The sequence below is a fragment of the Uloborus diversus genome, chromosome 2 (genome assembly GCF_026930045.1).
Source record: "Uloborus diversus isolate 005 chromosome 2, Udiv.v.3.1, whole genome shotgun sequence".
Lineage (NCBI taxonomy): Eukaryota > Metazoa > Arthropoda > Arachnida > Araneae > Uloboridae > Uloborus > Uloborus diversus.
Window position 1 is genome coordinate 128,483,173 of NC_072732.1, and position 21,660 is coordinate 128,504,832.

Consider the following 21,660-nt stretch of genomic DNA (forward strand, 5'->3'; position numbering starts at 1 on the left):
AACAAACACTGTTTTATTCAGAATGGCATAGGAATGGTGTGAAAAAAATTGGACTTCATATTCGAATTCAGTTTTGCGTTATTTTGGTTTTACTATAAAATTTCAAGGTGTACGAACACTTTTGGGAGCCACTGTATATTGGTAGAATATTCTCATAATCGAAATTATAGCCAAAAGGAAGTTTTCCAACGAAGAACATGTCTAGGGTGATATTCGGATAATCTCTTCCTGGAAGGAAGTGACGTCATCGATTCACTTCCGACCGCAGAAAACCTCACAATTTCATTCACAGCATTATTATCTACAAGCTTCAAATATGCATTCCAGACATTCAGTGTAACAGAAGAGAAAAATGGCAACTAAATTAATTCTTGGATGCGCTTTCGTCCTTCTTATCATATGCAAATTAGGTAAGATAACTTTAATTAGTTCCCGTATCTAATGAAGAACTGAAAGTTTAGTAATATATGAAAAGGCTCGATCATCCCTAGATATTAAGTTCTGTTTTAAAAAGCACATCTTACCTTTTAATGTATTTAGATTTTTAAAACTATTTTTCTCTCATGCAATGAAATCTCATTTATCTTTGGCAGCTTCTGGATCCTCTGAATTAGTTAATTATATTTTTATTTGCTCAATTTCGAAAGACGGTCTGACCCCCAGTAAGAAACACTGAATCTCTTCAAAATGTACAACAGTTCTTTATTTTTAGATCTAAAACCTTATTAAATTCAAATGAACATGAAACATCGTCAGACCTCGTGGTCGATGTTCATAACCTTCCACCACTGCCTTGTAAATACCAACTGCCACATAAAATTCACTCTGATAACAGTAGATGGTTACACCATATTCATGGATCACAGCAACAGCAGTACTACTCCCTTAAAATTCTTGTCATTAATTAAAATCCAAGCATACGTTTGTATGTTACTGGTGTCGTTACCTTAGTATTTCGTATGATAATCCTGTGCAGAAATATCACTAGAGGTTTTTTTTTTTTTTTTTAACAAAGCATGAAAACACTCCTTGGTGTTTTTTAGAGGAATGAAATTCATTTTTGAGAATGTATTATAAGACAACAGGGAAGACATCAAAAGTAATCAATTCCGTAAAAAAACTCCAACTTTTGAGGGATGAATTGACAGATGGTACTGAAAGAATGTAGGAATAATCTTCTGATTTTTAACATTCAAGCTGTTAAATATATTCTAAATGAAAATGCAGGTGTTTGAAAAGTCCTTGCCACATTTTAAAACTTATAGAAATATGCAGTTCGCTCAGTAATAATTCACAGGTTCAAGAATTTTTTATGACATCGTAAGAAAAAAGAAACATAAGAAAAAAAAAGTAGGGGAATATGGGGCAAAGTGAAATGGTAAAATATTTACCCCGCTTTTAGTGCTACCTATCTTGTAATATTTTAACTATGCAGTAACACATGTAATCTATCTAGTCAACAAAAAGTTACCTGTGAAAATCTAAGAATATGATAATAACAGCGATTTTCCAATTTTGTAACGCCTATTGTAATATTTTGTTGTGAATCAAACATTGTTTTTGTTATTATTGAACGATAAAGTTTTTTTCTCATTTCAAATATTAATTGAAATCTATTAATATTCGATGCAGTATTTATTTGTTTAATATTAAGTTTACTTGTGTTTTAAATAATTTGAATAGTTTGTTATTCAAGTGCATGCGGAGCGAAGTGGATGGGGCAAAGTGAAATGCGTACTGAATCCTTTATCAAATCACTTGCGTATTTATTTATTAATTATTTCATTTCCATTCCTTCATTGCATAATTCCCTTACTTATTCATTCATTCACGTCTTTTCTTTTTCATTCACTATTTTATTCACTCAATTATTTTTTCTCGTATATTAATGAATTGAATTATTTTTTATTTGTTTATTTTTTCCTTTTCTTTTTATTTATTCATTCATGATTTTATTTACTCATTCATTTGACCAAAAATATCTTTAATAATTGAATAAAAATGTTTCATTCGAAAAAAAATTTTTTTTTTCACTTTGCCCCATGAGAAAAAAGAAAGTGAAAAATTTCCACCTTTTTTGGAGGTACCAATGGTAATCCAATTGCTCTTTTGTCCCATTTTCCGCGAAGTTAAATTTTTATTTAAAGAGCAAAGCGTGAAAATACGCTTGACTAAATATCCAAGGCCTCTTGCTGATATTAAATGCGTAAAATACGCTTGTAGAGGGGTTTAAAAAAGCCCAGTTCATACGAAATGCGAATAAGTCATGAATTTGTTCGTGTCAGACGTTATCCGTAACATCCGTGAATATCTAGAATTGTAAAAAAAAAAAAAAAAGAAGAATAAAAATACACATTCCTACATTTTAAAAAGAATTTCGACGACAGTGGACGCCGGTTAATTGAATCAGTTGTCAATTGAATCCACCGTGCCAGAACCGTTAATGAGTCAAATTGCCAGAAACTGAACAAAATCCAGCTTTATTGAATTAGCAAGCTTTACTGAATCTGCCACTTTATGGAATCAAAAGTGTTTAAAACAAACGTGATTCCTATTATCGGCGGCCACTGTACATTATTATGACTAACGCACACCTTGTAGTAAAATTTAACTAACTTCTTGAAATTTGACTTGGAAAAATATCCTTAAAATTTAGTTGTTTTTAGGTCAACAAAATTTCTCCATTCACACGTATCAGCGTAAAACACCTAGAGTCTTTTATGTATCGAAATTTTCTGCCTGCAACAACTCATAAAATTGTACTGAAGTTGCACAATGAGACATATACACTTTTGTCTTTAACCAAATTAAATCCTGATAATTTAAAAAGGTGCATCGTGTTTAGTCTCTATACAAACAGATTTAATGCACATTTGTCGATGTGTATTACGTTTTCTACAACCATATAAAATACCGAGTAATTTCTGAAACGGCACTTTTGGCGTTCAACAATGAAATTTTTGGTGACGAGCTGAGAAGTTTTTGTTTGTCTATGCCGAAACTTGCATTTTAATGTAAAGGAAGGTTGCTGTCAATAAACCGCATAACAGTTTTCGCTTTTTTTTTTAGAAAGGAAATACAACTCAAATTTTACAATAATTATAGGAACAATTTCTCAGTACATTTATCTTTTAATAGTAAAATTAACTTTCATGATAAATATTCACAGTAGAGAATGAAAATTAAAAATAAATATTTTAGCATGAGGTCCATTCATGGCAACCGGTTGCTATGGATGAACCATCGAGATTCCATCGATCGATCATCCTTAAATTAGAAAATCAATGCGTAACTTACAAATATTTATAACAGGCGATCAATAAACACTAAAAATAACTATAAGTTATGGAAAAAGAGATTTATTTTCTATTTTTTTTTATTTTAGGGTTAGAGGAACATAAAAAAAAAAAAAAAAAAAAACAGCACTCACACTACACACAGTTGTAATCACACCTCATTCACCACTTGATATATTCCCAACCTGTGCAACACCGTTCTTAGCTAATATCTTTTGAACTGTTGGGTGTTTTGTTAAATCCATTTTGAAAATGAACGCACGATTGTGCATGCTCTCTAAAATGCCAAAGAACTTATTGACAAGTTTATTACTGAAACCAGAAGCTTAAGTCTCAAACTACCAGAGAATATAGTGCTAACAGACTTTTTGTCTTTATTAAGTCTGTGGGATAAGTTAGTTTTCTCAGCCTCTTGAAAGGCCGATTCCCCCAATTCATCGAAAGTAATTCTAAAAACGTCTTCTATAATTTCAAAATATGGTTCACTAATTTATATTCCTATTTCGGAGGGCGTATCTCCTGAATTTCTAATAAGTGACTAATAAGGTAACAACAAACCGGTTTTTATCTTCCATGCGACTGTTATAAGTTGCTCTCAGGACTTTATATTGTCGGTATAGACTTCGTTAAGGTTCGTGCCACTATTTCTGTAAGTTACTGTAGCACGTTACATGCTCTAATTTGTTCACTGACTATATTTTACTAATTTTTGCATTTTTCTGGAACAGCACAAGTATTTGAAATTGTATTATTATGTTTTAAATTTTTAATCGATTTTATAAGAACATTTGAGTTGAAATTATAATAATAAAAAAAAAAAAAAATCATGAATCACTGAGAAACTTTTTTTCATTATTATAATTTTTATTTTAAACAATTGAGCAATTTTCAAATGTAATTTAGCGGAAGTTACAACAATATTTGCGATTTTTTATGAGTGAAACACTTTGTCTGGTGGTCCGTTCGTGAAAACACAAAGCGGTTCAATGATAGCAACTGCGTCATTTTGAATATTCTTATAGGTGTTACTGCTGTGACGAATCATGACGAACATGAAGAATGGGGAATTGTACTTGAAAAGGCACTCTTTTAACTCAATGTTCACTTTTAATTGATCATTGTCATTCAAAGCATGGAATATCTAAATGAAAATACCAATAATTAGTAAGAGAATGGTAAAAATCTTATCTGACCGATAAAAATATGATTAAGTAATTTTAGCTACCTGACGACTCTACAGTAGATTGTTTTCAGACAAAGGAAGGTACTAAAACTGATTGCTCGTCTGCACAAACTCTAGTACGAGAAATATCTTCGTGGTCTAGTCATGGAACCGGTCCATTGACCGCAATCTTCCCCTATGTATTATGCGTGAAATTTTTAACATGACTAAACAGGAAACTGTACTTAACGATCGAAATGTTTGTTATAACCGTGATTTCGTAATCGGGGTTATGTTAAGGGAGTTACACTGTATCTCTGATCTTAAGACTTCATGACAAATGGTAAGGGGAGAAATGGGGTCTCATGGGGGAAAATAGCAAAGATATGTGTAAAAAAGTTGTCGTTTTTCAGTTTGATGCTTTGTGATTAGAAATCAGAAACTAATAGACTTAAATGTTTTTTTTTTTTTTCATTTGATCTTTTGTATTGAAAATGTAGCTTAGAATTCAGTCATTCTGATTGTTTATAACAAATGTAACAGAATTTTTAGAAAAATAAAACAAATTTTGTTAAGTTAGAAACGATGAATTTGTTGTTCTACGTTTTTATTTTGTGATTTAAAAAAAAAAAAAAAAATAGAAATTAGTCCTTTCAAATGCTATCTGAAATATATTAAGTTGCAGCATCTAATAAAACATAGAACAGTTTTGTAATCGAAAAGAAAGCTGTTTGTTACATTTCATATCCATGCTTTGTAGCCAAAAATTTGTATTAGAATTAGACTGGTTTCAATTTTAACTGAATATCCGATTTCAAGTCCCCCGAATTAACCCGGATAATTAAATTTAACCCGGATAAAAAGTTTGTTATGTATGAGTTTTCCGCATTTTACGTTTTTCATGAGAAGTAAAAAAAATAAAATAAATGAATGTTCTGAAATAAAGCAATAAATTTCCTTTTGTGATTTTTAAAAGTTAATTCACGCTGTTGAAAGTTAATCTATGTGAACAGAAATGTTATTGTTGCATCAGTAGTTGACCTTATAAGACTTCTGTCCGCCAGTGAAGATGAACAAGAAGAACCTAAAGCATAACCCGTCCTTTCTTTCAATATTTCATAAAAGCTTACAAATAGTAAAAGAGTATTTTCTTTCTCATAAAACCTGAAAAAAAAAAAAACTTGCCTAGTCTTTCAGTCCTAGAAGATGCTGCATTTACTTTGAACTCAATGACTAAAAAACAATCTACTATTATGGACTATATATTTTCAATCCAAACGCCCGCGAATTCGCAACTTAATGTGTTGAAATGATCTAAAATGTAGTGTACAAAAATGTTCGTTTCGTAAAATATAGATATCATACCGTTTGAAAGAGTTATCGCAAATAACTTTAGTTTTATTTTAAGTTTGATTTTTGCTTTCTGTGTATTTCCCGTATTTTACGTTTTTCCTACCCAGTCCCTTGACAAACGAAAAATAATGGTTTCACTGCAATTAATTTGAAATAATCTGAAGTTTTCCTTTTAAATTTGGACCTCAAGAAAAATTTCCCTTGTTTCTTATTTATGAAAGTTATTATTTTATTTATTTATTTATTTACTTTTATACATATGCTGGCCGCCTGCGGCGACCAGCTGGTTCGCCTTTGTAAGCCAAGGTTGTGGCTTTCGGCGGCTCCATGAATAAATTTGCCGATGGTACATACATTCGAAACATTCATTTTAATCCAAAGGTTCCCAAACTTTTCCAATTCGCGATACCCTTTGAAGGACTAGAAATTTTTCACAGTGCCCTAATCTATCTCTATTTTACATACATATGGAAACCATGAATGCTGCCTCCTTGCCTCTCCATGTGGAACCCAGGGTATTGCGGTACTCGCTTTGGGAACCCCTGTTTTAATCCATGAAGATTCCATACATACAGTGCTGGCCAAATTATTAGACTAAGACTGTTTTAAAAGCAAATTCTTTATTGATTACGTAACTATAGACACATTAACAAACAGTGAAATAATTATCTAATATTTAGTATGCATTCCCTTGTTCTTGATGAGCATTTTAAGTCTTTTTGGCATACTTTTCACAAGGTTTACACCATTTCTTAACTTTTTAAAAAAGGAAGTAAAAAATTGTTTATACTCACTATAATAGTATATACTCACATACACATAATCCGTAATTACCTAAAACTAACTTTAAATATAACAGAACACACTAATAAAAAGAACTAGTGAACTGTTTAAGCTGATTGAGATTATGTTTCTGGCAGGTAGATAAATAACATAAACATAAATAACATAAACAAAGCAGACAGTGCTGCCACCTGCAAACATTAAATTTTTCTAAAATAACGTAATAATCAGTGTACAGTATGTACTGTACTTTAACAGTAAAATAAATAGTATTTTAGTACAAATAGTGTACAAAAAAACCCCTCTTTATTCTAATAATTTGGCCAGTACTGTAGTAGGTATTCTAAGGTTTTATCTTAAACTAGCCGCCTGCGGCGACCAGCTGGTTCGCCTTCTTACGCCAGTCGCCTTTCTGTGCCAGCAACCACCTACGTCGGCTGTTTGGATAACTTGTCATTTACCTTTTTACTTCAAGTTTGCCGCCTTCGGCAGCTATTCAAATAAATTTGGCAGCAGTATTAATCAATCCATGTCTATCTTTTTTATGTGCCATTCACATTTTTACGCCAAGATTGCCGCCTTCGACGGCTATCTACCTTTACGATTTATCTCTAAATTTTCTTATCGTCTCTATTTATTTTAACCTCCCCGACCATTTCCTAATAAAAACAAAGATCACCAAAAAACCGCTTTTTTTATTTAAGTAGAGCAAAAAAAAAAAAAAAAAGAAAACCTCAAATTCCCCGTAGTGTGCAAAAATTACCGTTTGACAAAGATAAAAAAAATCTCGCTGTTTTTATTGAATTAAATTCGCACAACTATGAAATGTAACGCAATATAGATACAGCAAAAGGTCCAGTTTGGTGGGGGGGGGGATGGAAAAAGAAATAAATGCAATCCCTAAATAAAACAAAAAAAGGAAAGAAAAAAAAAGCAAGCGCTGCCGGAAAAACACGTGTCACACGTCATAAAACGTAGAATTAAGCTATATAGTAAAAAAAAGAAAAATAACACTGCTTGCGATTAAGATTCCATCGCGTAAATCTCGAATCGAAATTCAAGTAGTGACGTCACAGGCATAAAAGAATGAAGAACGCTTTTTTCGACCGATGCGTGAAAAGACACAATGTGTTTAGCATTAAAAAAATTGTAAAAAAAAAAAAACTATTGCATATTTTTAAGAACTTTTTTCCTTCTGAAGGGGGCGAAATGTTTTTACTATTACCAACTTAAATTTTAGAAATGAGGCTTTGATTCTTCTCGCAGGATGATATTAGAAAAAAATAAAACCCAAGAAAAAATGCAAATTAAAGGTTTATTCAAAAATTCATAAAAAATACGAAAATTGCTCAATCTTAAAGTTTTTTCATTCATCAAATTTAAAATTTAATTTTTTACACTATAGTACAAAAAATATTTGTGTGGTGCGATTGGTTCGGGGTCTATGAGGTAAAAAGTACTAAAAAGTGCAAAAAAAAAAAAAAAAAAAACATAAAATATTAAATAACTTTTTTTCTAATTAAAATATCAAAAATTGAAGCCCGAGGTGCACATTTTCGGCAAAAACTGTATCTGTATACCAAATTTCATCTTTCTAGGCCTTACCGTTTTCTCGGGAAGCGCGCCACACACACACACAAACATCTTATTTTATTACTAGTCCGCCTTTTTACGCAATTCGCCTTTTGCGCCAGGGTTGCCACCTTCGGCGGCTGCTTACACAATTTAGCGAGAGTATTAATCAATGTTTTTCTCTATATATCAATATTATCATTCACCTTTTTACGCCAATGTTGATTTTTTCGGCGGTTGCTTAAAAAAAATTGTTGATGGTATTAATCAATCTTTTTCTCTATACATCAATATTATCATTCTTCTTTTTACGCCAAGGTTGATCGGCGGCTGCTTAAATAAATTTTATGTTGAATAAAGTATTTTCTAGATCTACCTCCCGTTATGTCCTTTGGCATATTTTTAAGGGGGGGGGAGGGGAGGCACAAAGGGCATCATACTCTTCATGCAAATTTTGTCGGAAAATAACAAAAAGCATTTTCACTTTTATGTGAAACATTGTTTTTTCAAAGTCATGGTGTGTGTATGTGTGTGGGTTGGGGGAGGTGGGTGTGGGGGGGGGGGCTATTGATCCCCCGTTGAAGTTCCTCTATTTCTTACTGTCCATCTACTGTATCCACCTCTATATTTGTCCACCTTTCGTTCTCTCTATCTATCTATACGATCCATGCATATCTACCTCTGATAGTAATTAACAATCCTTTCTATGTAAAAAAAAACATTTTTTGCCCACTTAATATCATCTCTCTATCTATAAAACATAACCACCAATCCCTACAAAAATCATGCAAAAAACCGCGGGCTTTATTTATTTACTTAAAATTACACGCAAAAAAAAGGCTCTATGTTCCCTGGGTGCTTATTCCAAGCTCGAAATTCACCTTGCGAGATTAGTTCTGATCGCCTCACTAGATGGCGCTATAGGGAAAAAAGCGGTCTCGAAAGGAAATTCTCGCAAGTAGCGATTCCAATCGCCAAAAGAAGGGGAAAAGTGACTTTTCGGGCGCTTATTTGCGGAGCGAAATCTCGACTGCCCTAAAGTAGGTGAGATTGTGCGATTTTTGTGATACAATTTGGGAGTTTGTCTTTCTGAAAGGTATTGGCTCGAGGAAAACGAATTTGGATGTTGCCAAACTTGGAGATGGTGCAGGGGGCAAGGGGGGGATTAAAACTGCACTGAGGGGGGGGGGGGCAAGTGGTTTTCGTTAAATTTTTGTGATACAAAAATGGGAGTTAGTTTTTCTGAAAGGTATTGGCAAGCAGAAAACAAATTACAATGTTACGAACCTTGAACATAGTGAAGGAGAGGGAGGGGGGTTAAAACTGCGCTGGGGGAGGGGGGGGCAAGTTGTTTTCCGTTAAAATTTTGTGACACAAAAATGGGAGTTAGTTTTTCAGAAAGGTATTGGCAAGCAGAAAACAAATTAGAATGTTACGAACCTTGAACATAGTGAAGAGGAGGGAGGAGGGTTAAAACTGCGCTGGGGGGCAAGTGGTTTTCCGTTAAATTTTTGTGACACAAAAACGGGAGTTAGTTTTTCAGAAAGGTATTGGCAAGCAGAAAACAAATTAGAATGTTACAAACCTTGAACATTGTGAAGGGGAGGGAGGAGGGTTAAAACTGCGCTGGGGGCAAGTGGTTTTCCGTTAAATTTTGTGACACAAAAACGGGAGTTAGTTTTTCTGAAAAGTATTGGCAAGCAGAAAACAAATTAGAATGTTAGGAACCTTGAACATAGTGAAAGGGGGGGGGAGGGGAAAAGTGGTTGTCCGTGGAATTTTTGTGATAAAATTACGGCAGTAGTTGGTTTTTCTGATAGGTATTGGCACGAGGAAAACGAATTAAGATGTGGCCAACCCTAAAAATGGTGCAGGGGGCGGGGGGGGGGGTTATAACTGAAAACATAAAATAGGCATATATGCAACATTTTTCGCTTTGCAATAAGTTTTCAAAGCTTAAAATGCTTAATTTAACTAATAACAACATTATAATGCACAAACATCCGAATTAAATTGCAGACACGTGTTAAGAACTTCTTTTTCAATGTAAAATGTTAGTTTGTGAATGAAAATGCATTCGGCTACGGTTGATAACTTCCATTGATTCCACTTTCTTGTAACCAAACCCATCATTTAGGAATTAAGGTAAGGGTGGGGGTGGGGGGGGAATCGGGGGCACTCCAAATTTTCAAGATATAATGCATTTGAAATAATTAAGGGGCTAGGAATTTCCTACTCCCTCTTATTTTTTTGACCGTTCGACGGCCTGCACAAATGCGTCTAGGGCAAATTTTATGTAAAAAGCGTTTATAAATTTTATTTTTCTTTTGTACATTATCCCACTTAAAATTTAGTTTTTCACAAAAGTACTAGTTGTTTCTGAAAATTGTATGAATTTCAAATTTACACAGAATATACAATCCCTTTTTTTTGCGTTTTAGCGGGGGGGGGGTGACATCACAAATTACCGCCCCGGGTGTCACCCATGCTAGGTACGCCACTGACGTAGGTAATTTTTTTTTTCTTTTTGTCTTCTTTTGCTATAAAATCCTCCTCCCCCCTCTTTTCCTAAATTCTTTATTTATTACCTACTGTCAATATTCAATTTCAATTGAATTCAATTTGTAAGATAATTTATTTTCCTTTATTGAAATTTGATATTGATTAACTAATTACAAAACAGTAGAAAGGCTGGTAATTTCTGGGGAGTTGTTTCTAAAATTTGATTTTCCATTTCGCCAACATCAAAATTAGCAATATTATATAAATACTGTATTCGATTATACTGTAAGCATTTGTAAATTGGCTGCTATATAATATGATGCATTTCAAGGAAAAGAGAATGCTTCAAAATGCTCCTTTTTTCTTTTCTTCTTCAATTTAGGATCTTTCCTTTGGGTTGAACTTTAAAGTTCTTTATCAGCTGAAGAGAAATAATGATTGAAAAATTTATTCCTTTTACGAATATTTTTCAATATACATTTACAGAAGCAGAGTATTTATTTGTTTTAAACTGCTCTTGTAACCAAGATTGCTGTTTTGACTTTTTAATCTTGAAAATAAAGATGGAATTGTGTAATCATAGGTACAAGTTGCTTGTTTTGAAAAAAAAAAATCTAGAAAAGTACTGTTTTGAGGATATCTTAAGATTGGGTCTTGGAAAACAATACCTAGAAAAAATGGAATTTGAAAACCGGAATATTGAAGAAGTAATACTTTTTATTTAGCATATGCTTATTTAATTATAATTTTAAAGGAGAAGAGAAAAAAAAAATCTGGAACATGTCTTTGAAACTGAGATTGTTGTTATAATTGCAACTGGAGCGGGGGGAGAGTTGGTTTTCACATTACTAATCCTAATATGGAAGATTATATATTCTGTTATGTCTGCTCCCATCCCCAAAAGCTCAATTAGCACAACAAACCTTTTACATTTTGTAGGGGTGACCCTCCCCCCGAATATCCGGAAGACTCCCCCTCCAAAAGCAAGAGCCCCCCAAATAAAAAAAATACCCCTCAAGCCCCTTTAAAAATTTCAATCAGCGCCATTGAAATTTTTACCCCCCCCCCCCACATTTTAGTGTTTTTTTTATTCAATTTGAATTAGCAGATTTTTTCATCAAGACTTTTGGATGCCTCTAAACCTTTCGCACTCTGCACTTCATTAGACACGGCAACAACATAATATTCAATCCACGATTACGAACTATTTATATTTTTTCATCTGCATTTATGACGGTTAAGATTTTTTTTAGTATCATTATTTTTTTTAAGTTATTATTATTATTTCGACTATAGTTTCTTGGGAAAAATATATTTCATATAAGACATTCTTACTAATATAGATGGTGTTATATAGTAAATCAACAAAATTTACGGATAATTTTTATCAAATTTATGTATTGGCTGTTTTAACCTCTTCGATTTTTGTTTTAGACACTGTAATATTGAAATATGCAAAAAATACGACTTACTTTTTGCCATTCGACTAAGCTTTTTGCACCGGAGCATTCTGCCATTTTTCCTTTGTGTACTATTTTTTAAAATTCTCGGAGAATTAATTTTTAAGAACATCAGGATTTGCTTCAAGAAAATCTAAAATTATTTCGGCGTGATTCTTTGTAACGTAAAACGTATTCTTTGAAGAATAGCCATTAGCGTGCCAGTCGTCAAAGTTCGCGCTTTTCCGTCCAAGAATTAAACAAAACAAAACTAGCTGCACTGAAAGGACATTGGTTGGAAGAAGTCACGTGTACCTCCTGGCCGACCAAACTAATCGAAAAAATTGGCGCCTCTTCGAAAGACAGCTGCGAGCTGTTCAGAATTCAATGTTGCGAGATTTTTTCGATAACATCGATCACGTGACGGGAAATCTCGAAGTCGAAACGTAAGTAGTTTAGAATGACCACCCAGTAGTGTGCAAAAAGCAGCGCTTGCAAAAGATAAAAAAAAATCACCGCTTTTATTGAATCAAAATGCGCAAAAATATTTGACCAAAAATAAATATAGCAAACAGTCCAGAAAAAAAAAGTTGGAAAAATAAAGATATGAAATCTCTGAACGTTAAAAAAAAAAAAAAGTGAAGAGAAAGCAAACGATTTCAGTTAGGTCACGTGATGAGGAAGTGCGGAACTCAGCCGGCAATGCTTACAGGTCGCGTCGTGTTCTGCATTTAAAAAATTGTAAAAAAAAATTTTTTGGGTATTTTTAAAAACTTTTTTCTTCTGAAGGGGGCGAAATGTTTTTACTATTACCAACTAAAATTTTGGAATTAAGGGCTCAATACTTTTTGGAGAATGGGTTTCGAAAAAAACTAAACCCAGAAAAAAATGCGAAATAAAGGTTCTTTCAAAAATTTATAAAAAATACAAAAATTGCTCTATCTTCAAATTTTTTTCATTCATCATATTTAAAATTAAATTTCCTACACTAGTACAAAAAATATTTGCGTGGTGCGATTGGTTCGGGGTCTGTGAGGTAAAAAGTACTAAAAAGTGCAAAAAAAACGCATAAAACATTAAATAACTTTTTTTCTATTAAAAATATCAAAAATCGAAGCCCGAGGTGCACAACTTCAGCAAAAACTGCACCTGTATACCAAATTTCATCTTTCTAGGCCTTACTGTTTTCCCGAGATGCGCGCCACACACACACACACACACACACACACACAAACATCTTATTTTATTATATGTATAGAAGATAGATATGTATATAGATGTATGTATGCTCATCAAACATTTTACTTTCTAAAAGTTTGCTTTTTAGTTCTAAATTACATTATTTACTTATCATAATCTGTACATTAATTTTCAGGTGTTTGCTGTAACATTGATTGGTTACCTTACGACGGCAGCTGCTATCAAGCTTCCCCATTTGAGCTTGATTATACGCTAGCGAGACGCTATTGTCAAATAGCAAATGGAGATTTGGCAGAAGTTGAGAATATTAAAACTTTACAATTTATCAACACTCTGAAAAATTTTGGTAATATGTTCTGACACAATTTGTCGAACCTTTATTGCATTTGGTATTAATCTTTCTGATCCTTCTTTGGTTTTAATTCTTTTAGGTTGGTTTCGTATCAGACCATAGATAACGTGAATATGGTACCTACGTATTATCCCTTTTTTTTTTTTTTTTTTTTTTTTTTTTTGCGAAATGAAAATTGCCGCCAAGTGCACGATATAGACTGCGAGGACTGGAGTCACCTAACTCACTCTATACTGATTTTGGAAAACTTTAGGATGAAGCGTTTTCCAAAATGGTTCTATTTGGAGAGATTTTTTAGCTCAATTTTCATTTGGCGTTAATTTTAGCATAACAAAAATATTCAATTTCTAGTTGAATTCCAAACTATATGTTGCATATTCAAGCACTGGTACAATCTCTAAATTATTATTATTTTTTAAACATTAAATCTTTGTGTGCGTATCTTATAGTACTGAAACAGATATTAAAAACTTAAAACAAAAAAGTTTCAATTTCGAAATTCGCCGCTCCTAAAATTTGCCGCCCTAGGCGGCCGCCTAGATCGCCTACCCCTAGAGCCGGGCCTGTCGACGTATACTACAACGAAGACGTATCTTTGAGGGGAAAAGATATACTTAGGTCACTCTCACCGAAACGGTCATTTTCATGTCCCTGTAATAATTTACGAAGGTTTTATGATTCATACATATTTTTAGGGGCTTTAATACTTTTCAGGATAGAGTGTAACAAGGTCATTAAAAGAAAATTTTTATATTTTGTTCTTAAAATTTAGTAAAATATTATTAATTTTATTTAATATTCTATTTTCTATATTGACATAAAAGGAAAAATATAAGAGTGCGTGTGACTTGGAAAATCGACTTTTTTTGAGCACTTTATTGCGGGACACTAAGCTGAAAATGAATAAGTGATTGTAGATTGAAGCATACATAGCGTGTAACAGTTATTCCAGATTTTTTAAATGAATAAATAACATGCAATAATTTACTTTTAAGCCTTTTATATCCACTCTTAATTCTAGCGACCGATTGACGACGGATCGTTATAACGAACGTCGACTATGTTAATATTGGGAATCTTTTTTAGGAATAAAAATAACTATTTCCTTCTGTCCATGATGCAATGTCAGAACACTATAATTTTGCTGCGCATATTGTTTACATTTACCATTCGTCGTTTTTATTTTCCTTTTTTTTTAGATTTTTCATTAAAAATTAAATATTTTTCCTAACAGTGGTCAGGCAATAACACTTCGTGTAATGATCTTTTTTTTAAAATAGGAACTGATGCCATAATTCATAACCATTTTATTTCAACATCAAAGCTGTAATCATTGTTAGACATTATGTTAGACATTTTATTTTTTATATATGAGCTCAAATTAGCCTGCTTTTTGTACTTCTTCATATTAATTCTCTTAAATTATTAAGAAATTCTTACAACATATTTCATTAAAAAGAACTAACGCATAAATTAGTTAAATAAAACACACTTAAAGTACACTAAAATTCTGAAATATATTATCACAAATGAAATTATAAAATGTACGTTTAATTTCATTGTAAAGTTGCCATTCTTCTGGATAAAGCTGTCTATTTTCCAGTTCATAGACTTGATGGTGATTCTTTAATTTAACACACACAGGTAAAGGATTGATGCAAAGTATCTTTCATTTCCCTTGCCAAGTCTTTAAATTTGGCTACTTTTCTTAAGATTTCAGCAGACTTGACCCCGTATCTCGAAAACGGAGCGACGAGGGCACATAAATTATGAATCAAAAAATTTCTATGCTTTTTCGAATGCTACAGTTTTGAGCTTTCTCTATTATTACATACGTCCCTGGTTAGAATTGATATACTTATATATATTTTAAGTCCTAAAATCCATTTGTATGTCACCCTACAGAAGTGTGTTACATGGCACAAACACACTTAGGGGCGCTGCTGCGTTTCATAGATTAAATATAGTTTGAAATATTAGACAAAAAATAGAATGTAAGTATTTACACATTTCATAAAGTCATAAACCCTTTTAGAATGTTCCCCTCTCCTCCTCTTCCCCATTGAGATGTCATTCAGCGTAAACGTCCCCCCATCCCTTGAAAAATGAAATAAAAATTGAAATATTTGTTAAAAATTTTCAGAATTAAAGTTTTTATATTTTTCATACACTCGAAAATCCATTTTGGATGTCGTGCCCCATGGTGACGTTGCTGCGCATTGATCTACCGTTGCGTTAAATTTGTTGTTTCATTTTTAACGTTAAACAGTGGCAGATTTACCAATATGGGAGCTTGTCACAATACATTTTTGGTGGCCCCTTTTTTTTCTATCATGGAACAGGCATATAACTCCTTCGGGGCCGTCATGGTCCTAGGGGCCCGTCGCAGTCGTGACTTTTGCGATAGGGTAAATCCGCCTCTGACGTTAAATATAAGGCCCCTATAGTGGGAAGCCGACGCATCGGCCATTTTGGAGCAAACTTGATCCAGTGCACTAACGTAACGTCTCCTCTCTTCGCTGAAAAAAAAAAAGACAATAAGCTTTCTTAAAATAGTTTGAACAAAATTTCAATCATTATTTTTTCCGCTAATTTTGCAATCAACTATAATAAATTTTAAGTAAACTTGTTGTTCTATCACTAGATGGCAGCACGAGTTTTTGTCGCGGAAATGAACTGAAATTATGGCCTCGTCTTTGCAGCGATAGCATTACTGCTGATGTTTACATTTCGTTAGCATATGTTAAATTGAGTCAAATGAGTAGTTGTTCGGCTGTTTTTTGTGCAAACAGCTCCAAAAAAGGATTTCAGCACTTCAGGTTCTAGATGCAGAAAGAAAAAAGAAATAGATAATTAATAGCAGACGAAGTAGTGGCAGCCTGGAAATGGAGCTCGCTTGTGTGATGTTAAGATCGATTTATTTCTCATAACTTTACTATCATTACCTAGTTAATTATGTTGTGCCAATGTTTATTATTGATGCAGATGGCCAAAAAACGTACTGGCTGAAGGAAGATAGCAGAGTCACAAGAGTGGCCGCACATGAATGTGACGAAGATGATGACACAAGGTGTCCAACTGCAATCCCTCCAAATCCTTGTCCCTATGCAAGAATGCTAGTAAGTAGTGCAAGAATGCTAGTAAGTAGTTCCTCCCTCACTTGAACACTTTATTTTCTGCAACAGAAAAGTGGGGGGGGGGCAAAAAAAAAAAAAAAAAAAAAAGACAACTGGGCCATAGGATTTTTAGCGGTTACAAAAAAAAAAAAAAAGAGACAGAGAAAGTACACAATTTTGCCAGGGCTGGTTTTTAGGGCAGATGAGTGGTAATTCATGTGAATCTATCAACTTAACTCACGTTTTTCTTAGGGTTTTTGATGAATTTTGTACACAATAACTTTCCCTGAAGAAATACTTAGACATGAATTGGACTTACATTGTTTACCCCTAAGTATTTTGACATGTCACAAACACTATGAACCATACCCCCCCCCCCCCCCGCGAATTGTCGCCACTGATGCAAATTAAAAAGATCGTTTTTCGTGATTTTTCTAATATTTTAGAGGGGTATGCCCCCAAGTCCTCCTTTTGCGATCGGTGTCCATGATCTTGAATTTTGAACCTCTCTTGCCCGCAAAAACTATGTTAACAGTTAATATAAAGCTCCTTTAACCTCCAAGAAATTAACTACTCTGAAACTAAGGGAAATTTAAAAAAAACTGGGGGGGGGGGGGCTTTAAAAAATGGTACGTATAAGGGGGAAACGGAGGTCATATTCGGATTCAGGGGGTCATTTTACATAAGAATCAGAAATGTCAGAAGCATTTTTTTTTTTTTTTTTTTTTTTTGCCGCAGTGTTATAGAAAGCTGATGTCAAAAGATTGCAGCACAATTTAAGAAACTGCGAATTTACGAATTTACGCATGACTTGTGGCAGCGAAAAAAAGTTTAAAAAAAAAAGATCTGAACTGGAAGTACAGTCGGATCCCGACTTATGCGAGGGATGCGTTTCAAGATCCCTCACGTAAGTCGGAATTTCACGTTGTGGAACAACGTATGTTTAGAAATTTTTTATAAGCATACACAATTATTTCAGACATGTGTTAACACCCCTCAAATTGTTTCAAACCATTTGTTAGCTATATATTACCGTATCTTTTATAAAGAACTACCTTTTTACTGTATTTTAGAAAAAACGTTACTATTTAACATGATTATACTCTGTTATGAAGCACAAAATAAATGATCAATAAAATACATGAACTTTAACAGTAGGATATTTACAGAAAGAACATTACTGCATTATAATAGCACTGAACAGATATCGTAATTTTAAATATAATTTTCAAATTTATGAAGTTTATTCAGTGTGGGAACACCACTATTTCTGGCTTGGCTTCCATTTTCATGATGTTTGTTTATTTTGCTCAGACACTACTCGGCGAGCTTCATTATTAAAACTAAGTTCTGAACTTTTGCGGACTTCCTTTTTTTGAACTTTAATTGTACGTATCGAAGATTAACTCATACCTAATTGTCGTGCTACCTTCGAGGCACTTTATAATTGTTTAAGCATCGAGAATCTTTACCTTTTTTTGCATTGTCAGAAACTTTCTGTTTTTCTTACCACTTTTGCTAACTTGAGATGGAAGTCCTTGTTTGGGAACCATTCTGTTTTATCAACGTTCATAAGAATTGAAAAAAAAAAAACCGTTCAGAATCGGAGCGGTAATTTGTATAAACTAAAGCAAAGTGTTGTTTGTTTAGACTAATACAATGTGTAAACTTCCGCTGTCAGTGATGCTAAAGGGATAAAAGTCTGTTTACAAGACCAATATTTAGATTCAACGAAGCCCATTCTAATACTTCGCTACTCCTTTCCAAAAAAATTCATGTTGTAAGCAAGTAATTTGCGTCGGCAATAAAAAATTCATTATTTATGAAAAACTCACGTTATAGCCATTTCGCGCAAGTCGGATTGCGTTGTAGCGGGATCCAACTGTGCTGTGTTTTCAGCAAGTAATCGCTGAAAGTTAACAAATTTGGACTTTTGAAACTGAAAAAAATTAGAGGAAAAATCTTTTTTAAATTTTTTTCATAAACATTTAAGGAGAAAAGTTCCGGTTTTCGGGTCTTACGGATTTCAGAATCCCGAATTTGGGGTCTGATACTGTACTACGATTACAAGCTGGGCCTCTTCACGGGCCGGGCTCCTACATTCCGACTGGGCTGACATGACCTCTCGTCAGGGGCGCGAACAGAAATTTTGGGGCCCATCACAAATTACTTTTATTTTGGCTCTTTCCATATTGTTTACCCCTACGCCGCTACGTCTGTTTCACCCCTAATTTTAAAATGTTTTCTCGTTGTTTATAATTTATTTTCCTAATGAAAATATAAAATTTAGTCATCAATGTGCTTAAGTCAGACGCAGAAAAAACAAGAACGTGCCGTGAGAGAAAACGTGCGGGTGACAGTTCAGAATGAAAAAAAAGAAAAGATAAAAGTTTCATTTCTATCGATTTATCTTTACGACACACAATTTTTTTTTTCATTATGTCCAACTCTACCATGTTATCAATTTGTAAAAGGCTACCTTTTATGTCGACTGCAGAACGTTAAAATTCAAATTTATGCTAGGGGCGGGATGGTGGATGTTTTTTTTTTTAATCTGAAAGATCTCGTGAAGGATTCCTCATTCCCATTTATTTCCATTCTTGAATAGGTGCACCCCGAGTAAAAAACAGTTTCCCAGCATTAAACGGCTATTTTCCGATATACCAGAATCGATTTTAATTAGATTTTCTCTGTCTCTCGAATGACTTCGTCATCAAAATACTTCCACCTTCTTTTCAACGGTTAAAACAATTATGTCATTAAAAAAAACCTATTTTATTTGAGAAAAAAACTATTAGTTGCTATGTAAGTGATTTTAAATTCCTTTTCTTTAACTATACCGAAATTATTTCCTAAATTTTAATGTTTGTGCAACTACGCACTTTTTTTAAATTATGTAATAGTACAACGTTAAAATGTAAAACGTAATGCTAAACTACAGCAAAACTCCAAACCATTGTAAATTTTTTTAATTAACTGTGTGAAAAACAATTCCTATACCGAAAGAAAATTTCCTTCACATGAATTGATTTAATTTTATGCAATATCTTATACTGGAATTGAAGTCTTTATTCCGCTAGAAACAAATCATTTTATTTTTCAATCTCTGCTGAACAAAGCTAAAAAAAAACAACAACTAATAATAACAATAGCAATTCAGTCAAACCTGTTTATGCGCGGTAGAAAGGCAACGAATAAAAAATTGTTCAAAACTTCACGAGCAGCTGTATAAAATAGTTTTTGCGACAAAAACTACTGCTAAATAACAAAAAAAAAAAAAAAAAAAAAAAAAACGCACAGAAAAAGACCACAAAAGAAAGGTTTGAGTGCAATTCAATAATCATGTGTGTGAAAAATTTTCTGTATTAAGAACGTGATTTTGCTAAAATATTTTGTCACAGTAATACTTCCAATAAAATCACGAGGGCCCGACGCGGAAAGAGAATCAGTAGTGTTCCCATAGGGTATAACTTCATATACGCCGTTTTTTCAAACATTTTTTAAGACGCATAGTGTATACCCTCAAGCTTCAAAAAATTTCATATTATGTATATGATCGCAGACACATATTATGCATAACTGATTACTGGGAGTATACCCTCAGAAAAATTGATGAGAACATCACTAGGAATAATTAATTTGTGACATATCCGTGTAACAATCATTTTGCTACACAGATGGTGATTTTATTTTATTCATTTACATAACCAGAAAATCGCCTGTCAAGATATGACAGGTGAAAATTGCTTCTACATTTGAACGAAGCAATTACCTGTTTTTACCTGTTTGGTGATATTTTGATAGTTGAAATTTTAACCCTAAGTCCAGTGGATTAACCCTAAACTCCAGTACATAGTGTTCATTTTTGAGCGTCTTTTCGTTTCTTTATTCCCCTGAAATGACAGTCTTACCTGTAAAACAGTAAAGTTACCGGATCCAGTTCCGCTTTGTCACATTAAAGCCTTTCCCTGCATGTTAAGCATTACCAAAACATATTATCAAATTATCATGCCGTGGGGCGAGTTTCATTGTTGATGACGTCAGCGTTACTCGATCATTGGCTATTATGAAGAATACTCATTCATTTATTTTGTAAATCTCAGTTTTATTAATCAGTGCTGCTTATCAATGCTTTATGGAAGACGTAATTACTAATTCAGGGGGAAAAAACGATACAGATGTACTAAAACAAATATCGATCACTGTATCACCTTCAATATTTATTTCGTAATCAGATAGTTTTATTTTTTATGGCACTAAATTGCTGCAATTTGTTTTCAAAATCCCAAATGAAAAACAATTTTCCTATCCGCTGTTGTTGAGATCTTGAAATTCTAGCATTTGACTCATATGACTCTTAGTCAATTAAACTAAATTCAATGTGATCAACTTCCGGCTTACTTAACATTGTTGATTGTTCTTCCGTTCTGCTTTACTTTATGTTAATGTATTTTTCCCTTTCATTTTAGAGCATTGAAAGTGGAGAACCTGATGATAAGAGGTCCTTCGTCTGTGAGACTGCCGATAGAAAAACACAACTGCAATGCCCTGGAGTAAAATATTTTGCAAAGTTAAAATAATTATCAGTATTCACATACACACATACATGAGAAATTTGACATTTGCTTGCTAGATATATTCTATATGAGTGCATTTTGAGCTATCAAGATTGCTTATTGATCTCACTTTGATGCCAGACGCATATAAACATCCTTTACTTAGCTAAAGACCATGTGAGAAATTTTGGGGCACAGAAATGCCCCAAAATTTCTGTGCACGCCCCTGAACAAATGAGATATGTTTCTTTTACATTGAAACCTGTACCTTCAAAATCTACAATTTATTTAACATTAATATATTAATAGAGCAAAAATATTAACTAATT

At 33.2% G+C, this 21,660-nt stretch overlaps 1 protein-coding gene across 3 annotated transcripts in view; it reads left to right on the forward strand.

The window, feature by feature from the left end:
• The first annotated feature begins 308 nt into the window (after window positions 1-308).
• The window catches only part of LOC129216033 (macrophage mannose receptor 1-like), a 170,326-nt gene continuing 148,974 nt past the window's right edge, over window positions 309-21,660 (forward strand). For all 3 annotated transcript variants that reach the window (XM_054850178.1, XM_054850177.1, XM_054850179.1), the window contains exons 1-4: window positions 309-410; window positions 13,483-13,653; window positions 16,645-16,778; window positions 21,245-21,328. In XM_054850178.1, coding sequence (XP_054706153.1) covers window positions 353-410; window positions 13,483-13,653; window positions 16,645-16,778; window positions 21,245-21,328 — 447 coding nt within the window. In that variant the 5' untranslated portion in view covers window positions 309-352. The remainder of the gene's footprint in view (window positions 411-13,482; window positions 13,654-16,644; window positions 16,779-21,244; window positions 21,329-21,660) is intronic.